This window comes from Macrotis lagotis, chromosome 4 (genome assembly GCF_037893015.1).
Source record: "Macrotis lagotis isolate mMagLag1 chromosome 4, bilby.v1.9.chrom.fasta, whole genome shotgun sequence".
Lineage (NCBI taxonomy): Eukaryota > Metazoa > Chordata > Mammalia > Peramelemorphia > Peramelidae > Macrotis > Macrotis lagotis.
The window spans coordinates 96,667,150-96,692,168 of NC_133661.1; the positions used below are offsets into that span (position 1 = coordinate 96,667,150).

At 34.4% G+C, this 25,019-nt stretch overlaps 1 protein-coding gene across 1 annotated transcript; it reads right to left on the reverse strand.

The window, feature by feature from the left end:
- Positions 1-3,720: 3,720 nt before the first annotated feature.
- Positions 3,721-25,019, reverse strand: LOC141519969 (inactive pancreatic lipase-related protein 1-like). The gene is made up of 12 exons (XM_074231901.1): positions 24,971-25,019; positions 24,214-24,368; positions 21,104-21,229; positions 19,353-19,487; positions 18,135-18,243; positions 12,037-12,156; positions 11,802-11,921; positions 10,261-10,379; positions 8,391-8,520; positions 6,714-6,822; positions 4,435-4,599; positions 3,721-3,821 (listed from the first exon to the last, which is right to left on the reverse strand). Exons 1-12 carry the CDS (start codon positions 25,017-25,019, stop codon positions 3,758-3,760), a joined length of 1,401 nt encoding a protein of 466 aa, XP_074088002.1. The 3' UTR covers positions 3,721-3,757.

A 25,019-nucleotide genomic window follows, 5' to 3' on the forward strand; every position in this document is an offset into this window, starting at 1 on the left:
CATTTAACAGTACAGATTCTTTATATTTTATAATTAAATTGTTTCCCCTTTATTATCTCATTGGAGTTTGACAACATTCTAGTGAGGTTACTTGGGCCAAATTTACTATCTCCATTTAGCAGATAAAGAAACGGGCTCAGAACAATTAAGCTTAAGGTCTCACAGCTGGAAGGGGTAACTGAGTACTCAAACCAGAGTTTTCATAGTTCCTGCCACAGCACCCATCTGTCTCACTCTGACTACGAGTGTATTTAAGTGTGTTCCCACAAATGTTTTTAAATGTATTTCTGTGCAGCAGGAAATAATAATCTACCATTTATGTAGCACCTTATGATTTTCAAAGGACTTTATAAATAATATCTCATTTTATCCACTCAACAGCCCTGGGAAGTGAGTGACAGACATATTCATTCTTTAAGACTATCTATATAAATACTCAACAAACAATACATTTGAAAATGGGTATGGGGTACAAAGAACGTGAGCATAAAATCAAATTGACAGAGGGGCATCCTAAATCTGGTTCTTTGATGAAATGCACTTCATCAGTTCATTGAGGTACATGTAGAAATATAAATAAGCTTTCGTATAGCAATCACGAAATTTCATATCAAGAACACAGGTTTAATACGGCCCTTTAAAATGTTCAATCCTCCTCCTAGAGCCAAGCAAGAGATCTGGTTATCTGAGGTCAAGGCTGGAAACTTTGTTTTATAGCAAAGCAGGGTGAGCATGAAAGTATAAAGTGGACAATTAAAAACATGGTGATCTTCTACCTTCAGAATTGGCCTCTCAAGTTTTGTTTTATTTTTTTTTTCAGAGCAGCACTTCTGATAAATGAAATATGTATATACAAAAGGATGCAAGGACTTGAATTTTGGCATTCTGGCCCAATTCCAACTCAGGTAATTGCAATCTGTCTCCGTTCCTGCTCTTCAATTTCAGTAACATATGGCCACTCCATCATACTTCAAAATTCAGAAGATAATGGGTCTGTTCTATAATGCCTCATTTGAATGTTTATGGTGCTTGCTAATAGACTGTAGTTTTTTATGACTGACTTCCTTCTTTCCTTGCTACTAGCTCCTCTCTCCCCTCCCTTCCTCACCCAGACCCCTTCCTGCTTCAAAGCATCTTTTAATTTCTTGTCATCCAAGATTTCAACTGGCCTTGGACATAAATGGTTTTGAATAGCAGATGCATGAGTTAGATAGAGTGCCAGCCCTGGGCAGACTTGGAATGTATGCAAGTTTTCTGTCTTTATACATCCTTTCCTCATTCCCAAGGCTCCTCTTCCTCAAGTACCCAGTGTTGCCATGCTCCCTTCCTAGCAAAAACCGTTCTCAAGAAAGGGGGTTAGAATCCCATCTTCGATGCTTAGCTTTCTGCAACATAAGGTGGCTGGACTACTAAAACTCCTTCCAGTTTTAAGTTTTATGATCAGAAACTCATTCATAACAAAGTGTAAAAAACTACTAATAGTGTAAAGTATTACTGCTCAGGGGAGCTACTGCACATTAGCAGACAGCTAAGTCATAAGTCCAAGTAGTGAAACTTCAGGGGTACAATATCAAGAAAGAAAAAACACATGGGAGAGCCATTTTTTCCTCTGGAGGATTCTTTCAGTGAGAAATTGTACCACACTGCCCTTACTCCAGCAATCAGATGAAACACATTTTTTTACTAGCATTATTCTTGGGATTCTGCTCTTATGCTGTAGTGAATTAACTATCTTCTTTGGTCTGTCTGTGGTCCAGGTCTGATTGAATGGGGTTGTACATTGGAACAGCTGAGTGATGGAGAGGAAAAATTCTTTTTCTGTAGTCATGGGATTTTTAGGACAGGAAAGGACCTTAGATATGTAATCTAATATTCACATTTTAAAAGAAAGAAACTGATATCGATAGATATCAATAGCTACCAAAAGATGAATTGTTTACCTACTTTCAAACTCAGTCTCCTCATCTGTAAAAATGAGGGACTTGAATCATCTGGCCTTTGCAGTTCCTTTCAGATGTAAATTCAGATTATGATTCTATAAATCTGTGGAGTCCAAGAGCATACAGAAAGATAGTGGCAGAGCCAGAGCAAGGTCCTATTGATCTTGGCCAATAATTTTTCTTCTTTTTCCTAGTCTTTGTTTCTCTCCTCATCCTCTGGACTGTTTCCCGAAGAGAGCAGCTAGGACATTTCTACCCCAGGTCCAGTCAAATTGGAACAGTTACAGAGGTTACAAAAGCAAGTCATACTGCTCAATCTCAAGCCAGGGTTTAATGGGGGTTGGGAATATGGAAAATACCTGGAACAAGGGGTCCTGTTCAAAGAAATAAAGGACTGTTGAAGCAGAGAAGAGGCAATCCCTGAAAACTCAAAGAGAAATACATGCTCAAGAGCCAAGATGCCCTAAAGAAGAAAGAAGGGCTACAAAATACCTTTTCTTGACTTATACCTCTGTCTAGAGCCGGTCCTATCTGCTGTTCTACAGGGAACACCCCATTGCCCCATGGCTGTTGAAATACAATAGAACCACTATATGGCATTGTTGTTGGAAGAGAATAATTATCTCATTGCAGGACAAAAAGAGATGTCCCAAACACCACTTTCTACAAGGATAGGCATAGTTGGATTGTCCATACAATCAAGTCTAAGGTATACAGAGGTGATATGTTGGGAGTTTTTTGTATTTATAATGTTATTAGGAACTGACTAATCTTGTAATGAGAGTAAGAGAGACATAATGTGCTAACACTTGTCAAATATTAAGACAAACACAGAAAGTTTTCTACTATCCTAAACTGATAGAGTCATTAGGGTAGATTTAGAATTAAGGAAAGGTAGCTTTCAGAAAAGATACAGATAAGAATTACCCAGGATAAGAAGACATGGAAGGGCTACAAACTACACCAGCAGAGGGAGTGTGTATACTGATGAGATCATGGAGTCAATGAAATATTAAAATGGACTATTTTTGTTATTATCATCAACATCACTATGTGGTAGAAAGAGCACTGACCTGAAAGTGAACAGAACTCATTTTTATTCTCATTATACTATCAACTACACAGTATGGACGGTCTTAGGAAAGTTAGTTGACCTCTCTAAGTGACAGTTCCTCCATTTGTCAATTGGTAGGATTGGACTAAATAATCTCTAAATACCTTTTCACATATAGAAAAATTAAAAATGATATCAAAGTTCTTTAGGAAATAGTATGATTTAAAAAAATCCCTGATGAGAAACCTTACCATACATATAATAGGGTTGCTGGAACCAGTTTGTAAGAGTTAATTGTTAAATTTTAAGTGTGAGCATTTAACCTTCAGCTATAAGCTAATGCTACCAACAAAGGCTGGGTGTTTTGATTGTCAAGACAATACAGAGATGAAGAAAATGGTAATAATATAGATTTTTCTCCCAGGGAGTCAGTTGTTAAACATCTTACTGCATGTACATATTCTTCATTTCAACAAGGAATAATTTCAGTGAGTCTTCTTTATCAATGCAGCTCAAAATTCCAATATGTCTTAGACAGATTTCATGCTTAGCTAAACAAAATAGGTTCCTCCTTGGACAACACAATTTCATGAAATTTGAATATTCTCAGCTGTGGATTCTCCTAGTGCCTTAGTTTATCCTGTATTTTAGGGTCTTGAGTATCCCCACAAGAAATCTCTGACAATGACACATCCCGGAAATATTCATTGCATAGTAAAGTTTTATTAAAGTGAACATAGTGACCACTTCTAGTCACTTTTTCTTAACAGGAAGTAAGGGTGAGGTAAACTTCTTCTTTCACAGTTTGCTCACTACAGAAATTATACCTGTGGAGAAAAACATGGATGTTTGAGTAAGTGTATCTACTTTAACAAGAACCAGTTAGATTTGCTAGGCTTAAATACAATTTCTTTGCTGCTCTGTTGTTCCATGGTATTAATGGAGGAGACAAAGAGAACTAATTGGAAATGACCTTTTTAACCTCAAAACATTCCACTTATTAAATGACCTTACAATGTGCTTGGTTTCAGTGGTAGACATATTTTTTCCCCACAGAAAGCAAAACTTCCTTGAGAGTGTGAATATAATTTGTGCTTCTTCTCTATCCTCATGGTAAGCCTCAACAAATGGAGGCAGCCTATTTTACTGAGGAATATTATTTCTCTTTTACCTGTTGGTGTTTCTTCTAACTCCCTTATAATCTTTTTCATTTATTCCACTTTCCAACTTCTTGATACATAAGAGTTGCCTCTACTGCCTTACAGCTTACATTCTCCTTAGCTCTAGAAATCTTGTTTTAAATCCTCACCAACAATCCCTATGCCCACCTTTTCATAAGCGTTTTTGCCTTAGTCATAATAGATTTTCTGTGGGCACATTTTCATTGCAAATACTTATACTTCCCAATATTCTTAGATTCATATTTATGAGCATACATACTCATTGCCATCCTCTGTTTGCACAGTGATCTTTGAGGCTCCTATTGTGGGGAAGGTTGGATTAATCACATTGTTATTCCACAGAAATTTAACTTTTTGAAGTACTCCAACATTGATCTCTACATCGATTTCATTGGAATGAGTAGACTGTGCTATGAGTACTCCCCTGTAAAAATGAAAGAGACATTTATAATCATAGACAATCATACTCTAAAGATTTGTCAATGAAATTTTATTCTTTGCCACTTGGGGTAATCAGTCCACTTTTCACCTGAATTACCAAGCAAATATGAAAAATGGGAAGTCAGTTGAATTGTAATGATGCTTTAAATGCTTTAAAGATACTTGAGTCTTGAATCTTAAAATCCAAACTTTGAGCAATCAGCAGTGGTCTGTTGAGATTAATAATAATAATGATGATGATGATAATAGTAGTAGCTAACATTTATATAGCACCAGACACATAAAGAACAGTGTATATCCACAATTGATTTTAGTACATCATTCATTTTACAAATATCTCAATTTCCCCCCAAAACAACTCTGGGAGGTAGGTGGTGTTACTATTCCCAATTTACAGATGAGGAACTGGAGGCAGCAGAGGTTAAATTACTTGTTCAGAGTTGGCCACACAACTAGTAAGGGCCTGAGACTGGATTTGAACACATGTCTTCCTGCCTCCAGGTCAAATGTTCTATTCATTGTGCTACCTAGTTACTTCTAAGTTAAAATTTTAAAATGTGAGTTATAAGAATTTGAATTTCTATTGTGTTTTAGGGTTCATATAACACTTTCTTCATAACAACCATTGCTGTTGTAAAATAGGTGTATATCTCCATTTTACAGAAGGACCTGAAGCTCAGAGAGTCATGACAAATCCAAGGTCATACATTTATTAAGTATGAGAGAGAGAGGATCTGAACCCTATTCTCATAATTATCTATATTCAATGCATTTTCCCCTATACCAATGACTTTCATTTATTAATTTAAATTAACATTAAAAATTCATAAATAATGACTTCATTAAATTCACTTCCTTATTGTCCCTTTTATATCTGCAGCCGACAAATTGGCCTCCTCATTAGAAAAGAAAATCTGTTCTACTAAAACATATAAAACTGAACAGTAGCATTGGAAACAAAATAAAAAACAAAAGCATTTATCCACAATTAATTTTAGTAACATAATTTGTGGAGGAATTTTAAAATCTATTTGAATATTCATGGTTCTAATGTCTACAATACTATATGCTTTTGTGAAGGGCCTTGCTTCCATCAACTCTCTAATAAATAGAGTAAGTTTTATTATCTTCATTTAATTGAAAAGCAAACTGAGTCTCACAGTGTATAAATGACTTGTTTAAGGTCACACAGCAAATATCAGAACCACCACAGAACTAGATTTTCTAATTTGAAATCTAATCTTTTCTACTCCCCAAGCTTCATCACCCTGTTCCAGTCATCCAGTAATAAAGAAATACTTTCAGTTCTTCTGGGCCACCTTAGCTCCCCAAAATTTTGTCAAGAGCTGCATATAAAGTGTAGCCTATATTACCAGTGAATATAATAATAATAAAAAATGTAATAATGCCATATGAATGGACTTGGAGGGCCACAGGTCACCTAGTTCAACCCCTCCACAATCTACCTGGCATGTGATCAACCAGTCTTTCCTTGAAGATGCAATTTATTAACCCAATTAATACCAAATTATGCCTCCACATTCCCAACATCTTCCCCTCCAAGAATTCAACACAGTGCCAAGTCTGGAAGAAGCACTCATTAATTGCAAGTTCTGATTACTAGATAATTTTTCCATTTAGTACTTGTAAATTTATTTCATTGTACTGTAGGAATTGTTTTAGTCTACGTGCTTAAAACCTTTCACCTAGCACCAAGTGGTTGACATACAGTAGGTGCTTAAAAATACTTGATTGATTGATTCTATCCATTGCTTCTATATCTGACCCTTGAAACAAAGAGAATAAATGTAATTCCTCTTCCATGTGATAATCTTTCAAATACTTGAAGAAAACTGTATTCCTCCTAGCTGTATAATCCTGAGTCTTCTCTTGACCTTTCCCATACTGATTTCCCTCCTGTAGGTACTCTCTATCTAATCAATCCCCAGAACTGAAAACCAAATATTCCAGATAGTTTCTGTCTAGGGCAGAATATCACAAGACTATTACCTTGTTTCTGGAACATTTGTATGTGTGTTCAAGTATTTGTTTAGAGTATGATATTAAATAATATGTATCATCAATATGAAAACTTACTTAAAGATGTCATATTGTTTGGTGTTTCCATTACTTCCATACAAAGCAACTTTTACCTGGCCAGTCACAGTTCTTCCAGACAGAGTAACAGATACCTTGTATCTCCATCCTAAAGAGAAAGAGGAAAGCATCTAATGGAAGCTAAATAAACCAAAGCTTTGCTTCCACAGTTTATATATATTCAGACCAAAATGCATAGGAATATAATCAAGAATATTTGTTAATGAACTGAGATTGTTAAAGAAGATAAATGTATTGATTTCTTCAAATGAAGAACTTTTTTTTAAGATAGCTCTAACAAGGAAAAGGAGTTAATTTTCCCACCTTGGAATAATTTTAGCTATATGGGCTCAATGTAAAATGGTAAAGTTTTCCATATAACTGCATAAATCCATGGGAAAGCTGAATAATCAGTGTTCTCTTAAAAAAATCAATGTCCACTATTACATGGAGTCTCCATTTGTGCAATACAATGAAGTATAGAAACTCTACTGTTGGATTGAGCCAATTAACATAATTCATCCTGAATAAAGTGTTCTTGTTCCTCTCTTTAAACTCTTAATGTAAATGCATATAGAAACCTTGATTTTTTTACTATTACATTACTATACTGCCTTCATTAGAAGAAATAGTGATCAGATAATAGAAAATATATTTTGAAACCTTAACAAATTTAATTTATGATGAGTAAGAAGTAAGGAATGGATGAAGTTGTTAAGAAATGATATAAGTCACCTAGAGTCAAGCACTGTGTTTTAGTGATCATCTTTGTATCACACATTCTACATCTCACAATCTAATACTGCCATAGTCCCTTTTACATAATAGTTATAATGCCATATTTTGAATAATTGAAGGAATGAATATGTACTTTGGAATAACTAAAAATTGTGGAAGACTCTTTGATTTCTGAAATGTAGAGAATTCCTAGTGTGGGAACTCCTTCCACCAATGTAGATCACAGTTAGACTATAACTTTGAGCATAAGACCTAGGAAGCTGCTAAAATCACAAAGAAGTTAGACTTGCTCAGTATTACATAGCCAGTTAAGTGCTCAAAATTAGTATTTGAACTCAGATCTTCCTTTCTCCAAATCCAGCTTTCTACTGAACAGATTATGCTACCTCTGAAAAATACAAGGTGGTGAAATAAGTTGTGGAAAGTTGGGTCTGCCTATATGAGATATTTAAATTCACATAGGTTGTGTTGACATAATAAAAACTGATACAAGTTACCACTGTCATTGTCCATGTTTAATACAAAGTAAATAATCTAGGAGAAAGACAAGCTTTCTGGAATTCCTCAGTAATGAAAAATCAATTATTCAAATGGGGTCACATAATTCACTGACCAGAGTAAACTGGCTCTTGGTTTCTAGATATATATATGTATATATATATATATATATATGTATGTATATATATGTATATATATACATATATATACATACATATATATACATATATATATATATATATATATATATATATATATATATATATATATATATATAAAACTAGATGTGCTTACCAAGCTATCTAGTGGAGATTTTCCAGGGTCATCCAAATATTCACAAATAGCTTTGACATCTCAGATGATAGCTGAACTGTTCATATGCAATAGAATTTAGACTTTATATGGACTTTAAAGATCAGAGGAAGCCAAATAACAACTTACGAGCAAAGTTACTTGCATCTCCAGTGTTCAGAAAGAATTGTTGACCCTCTTGAGATGTTTTCCCAGCAAATTTATCAGCATAGTGACCCATCTGTGGGCAGCCTTCAGCTGGACAGGGGAAGCACTTTTGCTAAAGAAACAAATGATTGGTTTATCAGAAGAGTTTGTCTCCTTGTGATTCACTCTTATGGTTAAGCATTCATAACTCCTAAACATCTCATTTTAATGAGGAAAATGACTTTTAAAAATACAATCTGATATGAAAATTTGACATATTTCATTAAAATATTATTTCATTAAAATATATCCTTTTGAACTAAAAACATGAAGAATCAAATAAGTTTCTTCTATACACTTAAATAATTATAGGACTGTATAACAATAATGCTTATGAGTTTTGATGATCAATGTAATTTTAGGGAATGTTAGGGAATATTTCAGATGTCATTATTTTGGGTACAAGAAAAGAAAATTAAGTTCCATAATTAAGATATCACATGATATAATGGACATAATTCACTAGACATGGTTCTCATTCTGCCTCTTGTTACTAATTACTTAGGGAGTCATGGAGTGATAGTTTCCTCATCCTTAAAATGAAGGGCTTGGTCTAGAGATTCCTTTCTGAAAAGATCCATTACAAGTAATTCTATTTAGTAGAATATTAGGTGCTTGAGATCAGAAACTGCTTCATTTTTCATGTTGTATCTACTGTACCTTATGCACAGGAGCTCCTTAGTCAATGTTTATTGAATTGAATTAAGAATACTAAATCTTTGACTAAGACTCAGTCCTACCATTGACTGAGAAGGACACTTTGGCCTACTCTATTTCCAATCAAGTTTATTTTGTTTCTCCTTAGGTAGTCTGCCCCCCTCACTCACTCCTTGTTCAGTACCCTACCACCACCCCTAACTCCTATGGGTTTTCTATATTAGTGCTGGACTTTATCCCAAAATCTCTTTAGTTAAACCCATTGTAGCTCAGAACCCCTGACTGATCCACCAGCTTCAGCCTACTCAATAGCAGATATAGGCATGTTGCCACTCTGACGGAAGATTTGATATAAACTCTTCAAAGTTTATATATCAAAGTTTATAATCTACATCTTTTAAAAAGCAATTCTTGGAATACTTTTAGGCTAGATGAAATAAAAACAAAATAAAGAGTTGAGTTATATCATAGTTGTGTAGATGAAAAATTGAGATGATTTGAGATCACGTGTCAATGTGCAATATAAATCTTCCTACCATATATAGTTGTTTTCATTTTCTAATTTCTATAATTTATGGGATTAAGCATGAATCTTATTTCCATAATATCCCTCTCTAGATCAAAAATTTTCAATGACTATTGTAAGAAAGCTAAAGTACAAAATTTTCCACTGAGCATATATATGTTTTCATTTACCTGCTCAATCTTATTTCCTACTAATTCTTAGTCTGATTCCTCTATTTCAGTTAATGGAATTCCTCATTATTTCTCAAATGTACCTTAGCATTCCAATCACCATACCTTTTTATAATGTGGTCCCCTGCTTGGCATATCTTTTCCTCTCTTTTCATCTAAATCTTACTCATTCATCAATTAATTGTCTATTTTTCAAGCTCCACCTTCTCCATGAAGCTTCCTTTAGTTTTTATAGCCCCTTTTATAGCCCCTTCTCAAGTTTCATGAATAGCATCATTCATTTTACTGTTGTTTCATATTTCTATGTCTCCCCATAAATACTGTAAGGTCTCTGAGGTCCTTCTAAACATTTGGTAAATATCTACTTATATACTTTGAAATGAATAAAAACTAATAAATTATGGACTTATGATTATGTGATTCCATGACATTGATTGACCTAGACAGAGAAATAACTTACAGATGAAAAAGCCTTGTAGGAAACACAGGGGAATGCAGTGAAGCCATCAGGGTTCAAGATGCTATCAGAGTAGTATTTGTAGCTCCTCAAGTGATTACAAGCCACAAAGTCCCGAGTTCCTGGAGAGAAAAGTTCTGATTATTATTTAACAGAATCACACAGAAATGCTCACATTTGTAAATTCTTCAAGGAAACATCCCAACCAGATAAAGCTAGTGAGGGTACTATAATCAGCCCCAGATTTAACTGTTGTCTTAAAACCTTAAATTGAATTTCATGATAAAATTTATGCTTTGTCTTAGTGTAGCAAAACCTACAGAGGACTGAAATTCAAGTTAATAAGTAATTACCTCAATGGATTTGCTTTGATCATATATCTAACCTTGCAAATAATTTTTACAGATTTTTTAAAATTGTGCTTCATTAAAAGTAATATAAAACGTGTATAAAACCAACTAAACTTGCTTAATATTTAATTGAATGAATGTCAAGGCAAGATATCATAATAGCTTCTCAGTTACTTCCTTTGAGTCCCTCTCAGGATTCTGCTCATTCTTATTTACCTTTTCCTCATATATAATCTTGATAGTACACATGCCATTTTTCTGATCCTATTTTTTTCTTTGTATAAGTTAAAAAGATCTTTCCAGATTTCTTTATATTTTCAAACCTACCAATTGGTCTTAAAGGTATTACAGAATTCCATTTGCTATCTGAATGAACAATTAAGTTAATCATTCCCTTATTACTGAATATTTATATTCCCTTTTTGCCATTATATATCATGCTGTTATTAAAAATGAATGAATAGCTCTTTTGTTTCTGTTTTTGGGAATACTTTTAGGTAATGAGTGATTGGGTGGCACAGAGGTTAGAGAAAAGACTTTAAAGCCAAGAAGATTTGGGTTCAGGTTCTAAATTTGATACATATTGGTTGTATTACCCTGGGCAAGTCACTATAACTCTCATTGCTCCAGACAACTCTCTATAACATTTTGCCGAGGATGTATGTTGACCTCACCTAGTAGAGGGAGTTTGCTCACCCTGGAATTCTCTAACAACTGAAATCATTCCTTATCCTAGTTCCTATCCCTTGTGGGTATATTTGTAATAACAAATTATGAGATTTTGCAAACCATTTCGATTCAGCTTAGTAAAATTTTAAAATATTTAAAATTTAATCAAATGACTAGGTTGCTTTTTTTGTAGAATAATGAAAGCTTAATTATGGCCACAAAAATTTTTATGTATATTTTTCTCATTAAGAAAATTACCAGATCACATTTCAAAATACTGAGAAGCAAATATATACATTTTTTCTTTTACTACTCTACTTAATAAAGAAAAAAATATGAAAAATTCCATTTTGTCAGAATGATGAAACAATAAATAATGATCTATTGTGCAAATAGCAATAAAGAACCTAATGGAAAGTTCTGTACTTGTAGATTTTTAAAAAGTACATTGGGTTTATTTTTAGCTATGGCCAAAGATAATGAATGGCTTTTCTTTAGTGGTTAGTATTTCCTAGATGAGCTTACCAGACCAGATGCCATCTATGTCCACGATCTGTGAGAGTATGTTCTTCTTACACCCGGGCATTTCCTTTCCTCCATTTGGAAAGAAATCAAGATGACCAAGTTTTTCAGTTGTTCCAATACCTGAAGCAGTTCAGAGAAGGACAAACATGTCAAAACTTGTTGCTCTGGAGTTAATAGTGATGAAATGTGTTGATAATGACTTTATGGAAAGTCCTATAATAAAGTGAAGCCTCACCCAAATTAGGGATCAAAGGAGCTGAATCAGTGTGAATCACATCAACAAACAAAGCATCACTAGAATCCAATCGTACTTCTTCTGGGGCACCGTCAAAAGAAGACTCTGCAGGGTCTAACCCTAAAAGAAATATGTATAAGTACACGTTAATAGCTAATTCAACCCAACCCAATAAAACAAATGCTTCTAGTGCTTACTATGTATCAGATTAAAATACTAAAACATCTCTCTGCCTTCAAAGTATTTTCATTTGAGCTGAATATAAAATTGTATGTCTGTGAGTAGGGCAGGTAGAATCACATTACCTCTTTGGATGGAGAGGTACAATGGTATGGATAGTCTCAAAGAAAAGAAAATCAAGTATATTTACATTTGACTTTGTGATTCATTGCTAAATTTTTGTCTATCCATCCAATTTACCCTGATGAATAAATTCTGTGAATTTCTGAAATAAATATGAGATTAAGTTTCATATATTTCCCTCTTCATGCCATGTTATTAACATCTCTTCAATTTGGAGAAGAGGAATATTTTTGTCTTTCAGATTCATTTTCTCCTTAAGTCTCTTAATCAGCTGTAATCTGAAAGTTTTCTCATGGTAACTGAAGAATCACAAATGATTCCTTTTGATGAAGATACAGTTCTTCTTCAAAATGAAACAGGCAATGAGTCTTTATAATAGATGGAAAAGAATATAATGTAAAGCAGTTTTTCTAAGTAGAAGTTGATATGATTATTCTTTTCATTTTAGAATGCTTAGAGTTTATTAGGAATTATTAATAGGAGTTTATTAGTTGACTCTGCCTTCCTTTCATTTTATATTTCATGTATGACACAAGTAATCTACAATTCAACAAGCATTTATTCAGCATCTAGCATGCTTAATGGACTTTGCTAGGCACTAGGAATACAAAGATAAAATGAAAATTCATAAACGAAAGTTAAAAGTGGATAGATTTTACATTCAACCAAGTCTTCATGGCTTAGACTGAAACCCATAGTATCAGAGACTTTCTAAACTTGAAAGAACCATAGTAATCATTCACCTATCTCCCTCACTGGACAGCTGAAAAAAAAATGAGACCAAGAAAAAGATTAAGATTTATGTGGTGTTGTAGGAAATATGTTAGCTAGGAGTCAGGAGAACTAGGTTTGGGCATTTGGCATTGGCTAGTTGTTGTGACTACAGGAAAGAATTAATTAATTTTATTAACTCAGGTGCCTCATTTATATGATATAAGTAATACTTATTATACTTCTTACCTTTCACAATTGTTTTGAGAAATATGCCTTGTGACCCTTAAAGTGTTTTAGAAGTTTGAGTTATTGTCATTGTCTATGATCAGCTGAGATTTGAATCCAGGTCTTTTGATTCCTTATCTTTTATGATTACAATATTGTGGTTCTTGAGGTCACTCCTTTAGCAGTGCTAGCAGGGAGCAAAGTCTCCTCCTCACTTTTATACTCTTCTCCAGAGGTTACTAGAAATTTGGGCACCTCAGACAAGAAATCTGAAAGGAACTTTATAAGACTAATTCATTTAAGGAAGGAGGCATGAGCAAAACAATGTACAGGCAAAGATAATGACTCTGAGGTCAATGCGAAGTCACTGTACATACTACCCTGGGTCCAGATTAGAGTTCAGCTTGGGAAAGTTACTCAGATGAAAAAAAATATGAATACTAGCATGATCTGATAAAGCTTTCTGCCCTGGAATGAAGCATTATTGTTCTTCTCTTTTACTTCTCCTATCCCAGTTTTTAAAAATATTATTTATCTATTTTAGACATTCTTTTAAATTTTGAGTTCCAAATTCTCTCCCTCCTTCTCACCTTTTTCCCCTAATTATTGAGAAGGCAGGCAATATCAATTATACATGTGAAATCATGCAAAATAGATTTCCATGTTAACCATATTTACAAAAAATCAAGAAAAATAAGGAAAAGTGAGATTATACTTTAATTGGTACTGAATTCAGTGGTTCTTTCTCTCTGGAGGTGGATAGCATTTGATCATCAGCCTTTGGAATTATTTTGGATCATTTTAATCATCAGAAGAATTAAGTCTTTCATGCTGATTATTATTACATCATTGTTGTTACTGTGCTCAATAACCTCATAGTTCTTCTCATTTCACTTTTCTTAAGTTCATATAGGTCTTGCTATGTTTTTTCCTCAAAACATGCCCTTGCCATTTCTCACAGCATAATAATACTCCATTACAACACATGTCCATATTCCATAACTTGTTCAGCCATACTCTGTTTTATGGACATCCTCTTAATTTCTATTTCTTTGCCACCATAAACTGGTCTACTATAAATGCTTTTATGCATTTAGGCTTTTTGTATTTTCCTTTGATCTCTTCAGTATACAGACCAATTAGTGCATTGTTTGGTCAAAGATTATGCAGTTTTATAGTATTTTGGTTTTGCATCCAAATTGTTCTCCAGAATGATTAGACTAGTTCAGTACTCCATACCTATTTGTCTCCTCTAGCACATGTTAATTCTGATAGGTATAAGATGGTAGTTTAGAGTTCTTTTAATTTTACTTTCTACAATCAAGAGTGATTTAGAGAATTTTTTTCATATGACTATAGATATATTTGATTTCTTTTTCTGAAAACTTCCTGTTAATATCTTTTTTAATATCTTTATCAGTTGGGAAATGGCTATAATTTTTATGTCTGACAATTCTATGCCCTATATATATTTGAGAAATTAGGTCTTTATCAAAGAAATTTTCTAGAAAAAATTTAATATTACTTCATTGTCTATGTAGCTTTTAGCAAAATGCAGTATTCCTGTTTATCTCTCTGAATCAGGTCTTATTTTAGTTTTGATTTGTCTAAGATCATGATTGCTATTTCTGTGTTTTTTTTAGTGTAACTGAACCATTTAGATTTTCTTTTAGCCCTTTATTTCAACTCTATGTATTTCTGTTTTAAATGTGACTTTTATAAACAATATATTTTTTAATTCTGGTTTCAAATACATTCTACTGCTTGCTTTTTATGGTGAGTCAATCCCATTCATATTCACCATTATGGTTACTATTTATTCCCCATCATCTTATTTTGTTCTGTTCATTTTTTCTTTCTCTTTTAATCTTGCCCTTCCTCAAAAAGTCTACTTTGCTTTTAACCACTTCCTTCCTTAATCTTCCCTGACTTTTATCATCCCCGCCCCCATTTTTTCTCATCCCTTTCCCTTCATATGACCCTGTTGGATAAGTTATATTTCTAATACAACTGAGTGTGTACATAAATATATATTGATATTCATGTATATTTAATATCTATATTATATACACAATCTACATACATATGTTTATGTATGTATGTATGTATGTATACTTCACTCTTTGAAACAATTAATGATGAGAGTGATTTTCAAACATTCTACTCCTCTCCATTTCCCCCTCCACTATAGAAGGTCTTCCTTGTGTACCATTTTTATGTAAGAAAAATGTCCCCAAGCTCTCTTTTTCTCTCAATTCATTCCTCTTTCTTACCCTTTCATTTGTTGGAGATCATGCCATATAATCAGCTCATATCCCTGACCTCTGTCTATGTAAACTTCTTTAAACTGTTCTAAAAGTAGTAAAGTATTTAGGATTACATGTATCATCTTCCAATATACGAATGTACACACACTTTAACTTTGCTAAAAACCTTATAATTACTCTTTCACATTTACCTTTTTACATATTCCTTGAATCTTTTGCTTGGATGTCAGAATTTCTATTCAGTTCTGGTCTTCTCATCAAGACTGCTCGAAGGTGCTCGATTGCATTGGATATATATTTTTTTTCCTTGAAGGATTATACTCAATTTTGCTGGGCAGATTATTCTTGCTTGTAATCATACTTTTTTGCCTTCAGGAATATTCCAAGTCCACTTCTTTTTTCATGTGGAAACTGCTAAATCTCATGTGATCCTAAGATGCCATAATATCCAACTTGTTTCTTTCTGGCTGCTTCAAGTATTTTCTATTTATCCTAGGAACATTGGAATTTAACTATATTCCTGGAAGTTTTCATTTTGAGATTTCTTTCAGAAAGTGATTGATAGATTCTTTCAATTTCTAGTTTACTCTCTCTAAATCTAAGATTTTCAGATAGTTTTCCCTTGATAGTGTCTTGAAATATGAAATCTAGTCTTTTTTTAAAATCATAGATTTAGGTAAGTAATCTAGTAATTCTTAAATTATCTCTTCTCAATCTGTTTTGCAGGTCAGTTGTTTTTACATTGTGATAGCTCACATTTTCCTGTTTTTTTCCCCCATTCTTTTGCTTTGCTTAATTGTTTCTTCTTGACTTATGTAACCATTAGTTTCCACCTGTCCAACTCTAATTTTTAAGGAATTATTTTCTTCAGTGGGTTTTTTTACCTTTTTTCCATTTGGTCTATTTTGATTTCTTAAGGAGTTATTTTCTTCAGTGGGCCTCTTTTATCAATAAACCAATTTTATTTTAAGTTGTGTTATTTTTTCCCATATGTTTTGTGTTTCTCTTACCAAGCTTTTAATTCTCTCTCTCTCTCTCTCTCTCTCTCTCTCTCTCTCTCTCTCTCTCTTTTAGGTTTTTTTGAAAGGCAAACAGGGTTAAGTGGCTTGCCCAAGGCCACACAGCTAGGTAATTATTAAGTGTCTGAGACCAAATTTGAACCCAGATACTCCTGATTCCAGGGCTGGTGCTTTATCCACTACGCCACCTAGCCTAGCCACCCCTTTTAATTCCCTTTTAAAAATTTTCTTGCATCACTCATGCCTTTCTCCAATTTTTCCTCTTCTATTCCTCTCATTTTTTAAACTCTTATAAGAATTCTTGTTGAAATTTTACCTAGCTAGCATTTTTTTCCTTTGATGTTTTGGTTGTAGGAATTTTTACATTATTATCTTCATATGAATTTGTGCCATGCTCTTCCCTAATACTGCTGTAACTTTCTGGGGTCAAATTCATTTTGTTATTGTTTTATGCTCATTTTCTAGTCTATTTATTAACTTTGATTTTATGTTAGAGTTGGACTCTACTCACCTTGGGGGAGGCACTGTGACAACCTTTGTTGTGCTGCTGTTTTCAGAGTTAGTTCTTGAGTTCTGCAAATTTTTGGTCTTTTCAAGTTGTTATCCTAAGAGAGATATGGTCATTGCTCTCCTGGTCTGTACTCTGATCTTAACCCAGAAAGGGCCCCTGGTACTCTGCAGCCACAAGCACTAGCATTCTCTTGGAACTATTGATCTATGACCAAGGTTCCTGCTCCTTTGTGACAAACCCCCACTCATCTCTGACCTGGAATTGCAATCTAGAAATTTGTTATAGTATTTCCAATCAATACCCAACTATACTCAATGTCAGCAAAGGAATCCCTACAATCTTTTTTCTGACCACTTGTCTGACACCCTTAATGTTGCTGGGTGGAGAGCACCCAAACCAGCAGTTGCTGCTGCAGCAGCTCTTGCCACTTTGCACTGGATATGCCTTCACCTTGGTATCATAAATGTATTCCTCTAATCTTACTTTTGCTTTTTGTTGGCTCTGCCACTACAAAATTTGATTTTAGGTATAATTTTAAAGTTGTTTGGAGGGGAATATCAGGACAGTTCAACTGGAGTGCCTCTAATTTTCCATTTTTGCTCTGATTCTCTCTCTCTTTTATCCGTATTTCTAAAATGTCTCCTAAAAGGATGGAAACTTGTTCCACCCCAATAAAATGATAATGAATTACTTTTTTTGCTTATTCCTTCAGGAAAATCAATTTTTGAAACCATAACATTGTGGGGAAAAGAGATGTAGCAACACATTGGGAAATCTGAGACTTTCATGGACTCATAGGAGGCAATACAAAGTTTATGTGAGATGAGAAAAGAAACATAATAAAGAAGAGAAGGTAACAAAAGATAAGAAATTGTGTATATTTATATGAACTAAATAGTTACAGATTTATGGTTCCCTAAAATCTTTATTCTTGACACATTCAACTTTGCCACAAGTAAATGAGTGATTCTACTTGAAAAACAGAGTGTCAGTTAAATTATCCAGTGGCCTTTGGAGTGCTTAGTGATGAACACAGGCAACCTCACTACTCCCACCTACCTGTAATTCTGCTCAGACCAGGAATCCTTCGCCCAACCTCTCCAGCTGCATGAGCTCCCATACTGTGACCAATGATGTGAATTTTGGAAGGTGGGTATTGATAGTTGGTCTAATGGAAAGACATATTTTCAAAAAACGAACTCATTAGGTTCCTGCCCATGTTGATTACAGAAATATTCGCCACCCTTGGCAATGGGAACTATTTGCTGGGCATGCTATGACTTAATGCTTATATATGCCCTTAGGACCAGTGATTTCTCCATATAGTCTCATTTCTCTGGATGAAGCCTGTTCATTTTTGTAATAAAACACAATAAATCTTGGGCCTTTTGTGCCCTTTTGCTATGAAAGAGAACATTTGCTATCCATAGATATTGGGGAAAATTGTGGTCAGTTAAGCCACATAAATAAAAGCCTGTGGGTAGAAAGAAATCACTGAAATGATTTTGACATGATATAGTAGGAGCAAAAAAATTCTTAACCCCACTAATTAAAGGACAAAAGACAATTCTACTCTATTTGGCTTATTCCTTTGTATAATTTTTTGGCATAGTCCATTTGGAATGGCAACAACAGAATTGTTTAGTCATTATCAAATGTGTTCAACTCTTAGTAACCCCTTTGGGGGAGTTTTCTTGGCAAAGATACTGGAGTTGTTTCCCATTTCCTTCTCCAGCTCATTTTCCAGATGAGGAAACTGAGGCAAACAGGTCAGTGACTGAATCAAGATCACAAAGCTAGGAAGTGTCTGAGGCCAAATTTGAACTCAGGTCTTTCTAATTCCAGGTTCATCCACTTTGTCACCTAACTCTCAAATATAATACAACACTATAAATGTTTACAAAATATCTCCTATCTGCAAAGCATGGTTCTAGCAACTGGGGATACTAAAAATAGAAAAACAAAACAATCCCTATCCTCAGAGAGTTTTATACTAGTTGTCCTTCATTGTTGAAGAGGACCGTGTTAACCAACCAAGTGATTGGTAACAATTCTTGCACAGTTATGTTTATTATAATAGTGAGGGGCCTACTGTGCAAGCTATCCTCATTTGTTTTTTTTACCAGAATTATTCCACCCCGTGATCTGATAGGTAATGGTCTGACTGCTGTGGGTGTTTCTTGGCATTACAGTCTGTTGGAGGAATACAACAATGAGGATCTGTATTACACAAACTACCCAGGCAAGGTAATGAGTACTGAATACCTTTCTACTTACCGAAAGAATTTTAATCAAATTAGCGATTTCAGCCCCCACAACACGGATGTTGTTTGCAGCCTGGCTATAAGTAGTTTGTGAGCCCCCTTTCCAGTCAACACAGATGCAGTTCACCTCTTCTACTTGAAACATATTCTAAGGTTGGGATATAAAGTGAAAAGTCCTTAAGGTGAGCATCAGCGAGGAAGTCCCTCCATTTCCTTGGTGAAAACCCAAGTCCATCAAATGCTGAATAAGTTCCAGCAAAGAATAAATTATTTCATGAGAAATAGTGACCCAGAGGAATTGATGGATCCTCAGAAGCCCCACCACATGGCCCATCCAACATCTTGTAAAATGGTCCTACATATTTTTTTTCTAAAATCAATTTAACATCATTCAGTCATATATTTGACACATAGGCTATTATATTAAACTAGAAAAAATAAAAGCATTGATGTGTGTGAAGGAGCTGGAGAGTCTTGTCTATAGAACCACATAAAAAGTATACTGATTTCATGAGGGTGAAAGAAGGTATGAAAAGAAGAATCACTGGGGGAAAAGCTATGTCTTGAGACTTAAAGATATTTGATTTTCTACATGTGCAACTTTCATGCTTTCACGAGTCATTTCAGGAATGGACTGAGTTCTTAATGGATTTGAGGGAGTAACAATATTGAATTGGCCATTTAGACATCAGGACAAAAGGTCCTGAATCAACATATTACATTTCAAAGATAAAACTTGTATATATATCTTGGGGACACTTTCTCCTCTTGAAACAAACATGTTTGTTATACTTATGTCATTGGAAAGCACAGAAAGTTTCATCCAATTGCATATTCTTTCTTTTGCCCCTCAATTCCCACTCCCCAATCAACGCATCATTTTGTTTTCTTTCCTTCCAATGATAAATTAAAATACACCCATAATTATGGTCAAAACTGATTTGAATGGGGGGATAATAATAATTATATTATACTTCTTTATAGAGTACATAAGACAAAAAATTAGCTTGTTTATAAAAATGACTTTCTTGAATAAAAATGATCATCGCTGAAGATGGAGACAGAAAACACAGAGAATATGCTACTTTGCATTTCAAAGTCTTAGAAAAAAACTAATAAAATTAAAAATAATCACCAATATAAGTAATTAATTTTATAGAGCACTTTAAGGTAAAAAAAAATTGCATGAGCCAAAAAAGGCATTTCTTATTTGTTTTATGAGATAGATAATAGATGTGATCCTGGAAAACATGTCAGTAAACTTATTTTGGGCAAAGTAAATAATTTTAAATGCGAATAAGAAACTTACTATTTAAAGAAGCCTTGGGCTACCTCATCTTCCCAATTGAATAACATATTCTCTTCCAAAATATGTTTTTGTTTTCATTTCCTATTTACCTATGTTCATATGATCAATATGTGTCAAAGGCATTTGTCTAAACCCAAGTCTTCCTGAGTTTAAGGGCAGCCCTCTGCTTATTCCCAAAGATCCCTCTAATTTTTTTTACAAATATTGTAAATACTTCTGAATATTATTCATTTTATGCACAAAACAAATCCTTGACATTTTAAAATTCTCAACCTCCTCCCAAAAAATGTAATCTATTTTGTAAATTTGAATCATCATTTAATTAAGTCATTTAAAAGGAACATTGCCTACTAGAAGATGAGTTTTTTTTTTAATATTACTTCTTTAGAAATTGAACAGCTCGACTGATTTTAAGATGTAGGTTAAGGGAATATAGGAAAAGGTCCACCTCATACCTTGCACATGTCTGCTAGCCAGTTTTCTTCTCCTTTATCTATGAAGCCATGGATAATGAAACGAGTCTTCCTGTCTGTTTTGAAATTTGTGTACTCAATGGTGGATGGATCTGATGGTTGGAGTAACTGTTATAAAAAGAAAAATATCAGATGATTTTTTTTGTCTTAAACAATTTATGATCATTCACCTCATTACTCTTTTAATATGGAAGACTATTTCATAGGTAGAAAGAAACATCAATCTTTAGAGGTAGAAGAAGCTTTGTAGATCATTTGATCTTCAATGTTAGTCAATCCAGCCTAATTCAGTAAATTCTTATGAAGAAGGAAATGAGGAATAAGTGCTTACTATGTATTTTTTAAGATAAATATTATCTTATTTGATCCTCCCAACAACCTTGAGAAACAATCCCCATTTTATGACTAAGTAAACTGAGCAGACAGAGGCTAAGGGACTTATCCAAGTTCACACTGCTAGTGTCTGAGGCTGAATTTGAACTCAGGTCTACCATTCTTTCCACAGTGTAAGTCAATTTATCTGCCTATATTGTAAAAATAATTATGATTATACTGATCATGGGGATAAGATGTGATATTTATAATGACTTTCTGATATCAAAGAGCTTATTAACTGGGGGGGAGGCAAACATACAGAAAATGATAATACACAATGATGATGCATTTAGAAGCAGCAAAACAAAGTACCTTCAGAGTTCTGGGGTAGGGTAGGACAAATCAAATGGGGTGTAGTGACAGCAGAGGATCATTTAGTGAGAACTAGACTGGACTTGAGAATTAACTTTTTTTATTTCACACATAAGGCAACTGAGTCTCAGAGATTAAGTAAACTGATCAGGGCAATATAGGTAGTAATAAAAGGTATAATGTTCTAGATGGTTAAATCAAGGTTCATAAAGAATAAGGTATTAGAACCCATAAAACCTTTCTCATAGTCCACTCTCTCTCTCTCTCAGACCACACTGTGTTTATGCTAGGCTGGTCTCCTTTCACAGTAGGGAAATGTTGATTCAGTGTGTCAAAAAGCCGTACAAACTACCACTTCTTAGCCAAGTGATCAATGGTATCCCTTGTCATTCCATTTACGGGAAAAAAGAAAACAGTTGCTGAGAGAACAGTGAAATTAAATTTATGTCTAGAAATACAAACTGTTAGCAATGTGGAAGGAGGATAGGAAAACAGGGCATCATTTGCTGTGTTCAAGGCAACAATTTTTGTGATCTGGCATAACCTTGGAGCCTATATTCTCTGATTTCTGACTCACAAGTCTGAAGACACATTCTAGATTTCTGAGTGTCCAATTTTAATCTCTATGGACATGGTTCTCAGAACTATCCATTCAGTTCTTTCTCCTGAATTTTCTCCTGACTTCCAGTCTCATATCTTCAATGATCTACTGGACATCTCAAAGTGGAAGTCCCCTGTGTATTTTAAATTCCAAATGTCCAAAATCAAACTTGCTATCCTCCTTTCCTCATCTTGTTCCACCACCATTTTCAGTCATCCAGTCTCACTTCCTAGGTATTATTAACACTTCAATCTCTCTCACTCCCTCATAGTCAATCTGTTGACAAGACTCATTGATTCTACCTTAGCAACATCTCTTGTACATGTCTCCATCTCTCCTCTGACATTGCCATTACCTTGGTAGTGCAGGCTCCCCTCATCTCATGCCTGTACTATTTCAAGATCCTCCACTTTGACTCCCAGTCACAATTCTTTCCTCACTCCAGTTCATCTTCCACTCAGCATTCAAATTGATTTCCCTACAAGAAAGGTCTGACCATGTAACTACACTGTTCAATAAACTCCAGTGGCTCCCTATTACTTCTAGGATCAAATATAAAATTCAAATATAACATTTAAAGTCTTTCAAAATCTGACCACTTTCAACCTTTCCAACCTTCCTATGCCTTATTCCTATGTACTCTGCAATCCAGTGACATAGGTCTGGTGCTGTATACATAACAGTGACAATCCATGCAATCCAGTGACATAGGTCTGGTGCTGTATACATAACAGTGACAATCCATGCAATCCAGTGACATACAGCTGTTGATAATAAACTAACAACAACCACCAGAATCCATGTAGCAATTTAAGGTTTGTCCAGGGCTTTATGAATATAATTTCAGGTGATCTTTACAACAATCTTGTGAAGTTGTTACTATTATTATCTTCATTTTTTTACAGATGAAGAAAACTGAGGCAGACTTGGTTAATTTAGTGACTTATCCAGGGTTATATATCTAATAAGCATCAGAGATTGGATTTTAACTTAGATTTTCTTTACTTCAAGCCCAGAACTCTGTACTGATTGCCACTAGCTGTTCTAGCTATTCCTTCTAAAAGACACTCTGTCTCTTGAAATCTGTTCATTTTAAACTGACTATTCTTCTTGCCCAAAAAAAACCCTCCTTCCTGATCATCATCACTTATTTTCCCTTATTTCCTTCAATCCTCATTTAGAATCCTGCCTTTTGCAATAAGTCTTTCCTGGCTTCCTGTAATGCTAAACCATTCTCTCCATGATTATCTCGAATTTGTCCCATATATGTCTTATTTGTGCATAGCTGTGTACATATCGTCTCCCTATTATACTGTGTGTTTCTTGAGGGATTGTTTCTAGCTTTCTTTGCATCCTCAATGGTTTGAACATTTCCTGGTACACAGTAGGTACTTAATAATTATTTGTTGACTGACTCATTGACTAGACAAATGTGAAGATAGAAAAATTGATGGTTCTGGACAAAAAAATTTCTAGTCACTTTATAAATGTTTACTGAAATTGAATTGAATTTTGCCTTTCTCTATATATTCAGCAGTGTCTGGAACAGAGAGCTTGTGCTGCCCCAACATACCCTCTGAGGACTCCAATTTACTCTATAACACATTGAGGCACTTTAATATTATAAGAAACACTTTGATATTATAGGAACAGTGATAATCATAAAGTGAAAATTTTGCTTATTTTTTTCAAAGTATTCTATTTTCATTATTGACCCCAAGTACATTTTTCTATGAAATTCAAACAAAACTATTAGCACTATTGGATGAAGAACATGTTAGATTAAAATAACCATAACTCTTACTTGAAAGTTATTTGGATTTTCATTTGTGTAGAGCAGAAAGCGGGTGTTGATCTTTTCTGGACTCCAGGGTAAAACCTTAAGTGGCCTTACTATTGTGCCACCCCAAGGTTCATCATCCGGAAAGCATCCAAGATCATTATAGCAGACTTCCTTTCCTATGTGATAAATGAATTCAAAATTCAGTCTTGGTCATTTAAAGACAGGACTTTTTTTCTGTATCTGTGTGACTGTTAGATGGGGTTGGACTATCAAGTGGCTAGATGAAAAACATACCTCTTTTCCCTTTTGTCTTCAAAACCATAGTCCAAGAAATTATCTAATCATGGAAATATTAAATCTAAATGGAGGGGTGGCTAGGTGGCACAGTGGATAGAGTACTGGCCCTGGAGTCAGGAGTACCTGAGTTCAAATCCAGCCTCAGACACTTAGTAATTACCTAGCTGTGTGGTCTTGGGCAGGCCACTTAGCCCCATTGCCTTGCAAAAACCTAAAAAAAAAATCTAAATGGAAATATCAAGCTCTGAGGAAGACAGGGGAAAGAGGTGAATAAGAGCAGAATAGTCTCAAACTTTGATCACATCTTACAGAATTGTCTACCAAAGTCATTCAGTATACTAGGTCTCTGGAAACAGATATCCTCCACTTTGATGTCAGTGAAGCATACAGTGTTGAAGCTAAGGATGTTCTGGTCAAAACCTGTTTGGGGTGGGAGGGAGGTTGTGCTTAATAACTTTAAAATTTATCAACTATTTCTTACCTCTGGCTGTACCCAGCAACAGGAAAGTGGCAATCCAAAGCCAGAGCAT

Bases quoted from the DNA above. Each gene is read 5' to 3' on its own strand.
- LOC141519969 (XM_074231901.1), bottom strand. From the start codon at position 25,019: ATGCTCTGGCTTTGGATTGCCACTTTCCTGTTGCTGGGTACAGCCAGA. The intron at 12,157-18,134 runs GTAGGTGGGAGT...TATTTCTTTTAG, and splicing joins TGGTCTGAGCAGAATTACAG to GGTTAGACCCTGCAGAGTCT. The intron at 11,922-12,036 runs GTGAGGCTTCAC...GAACTGCTTCAG, and splicing joins TCCTTTGATCCCTAATTTGG to GTATTGGAACAACTGAAAAA.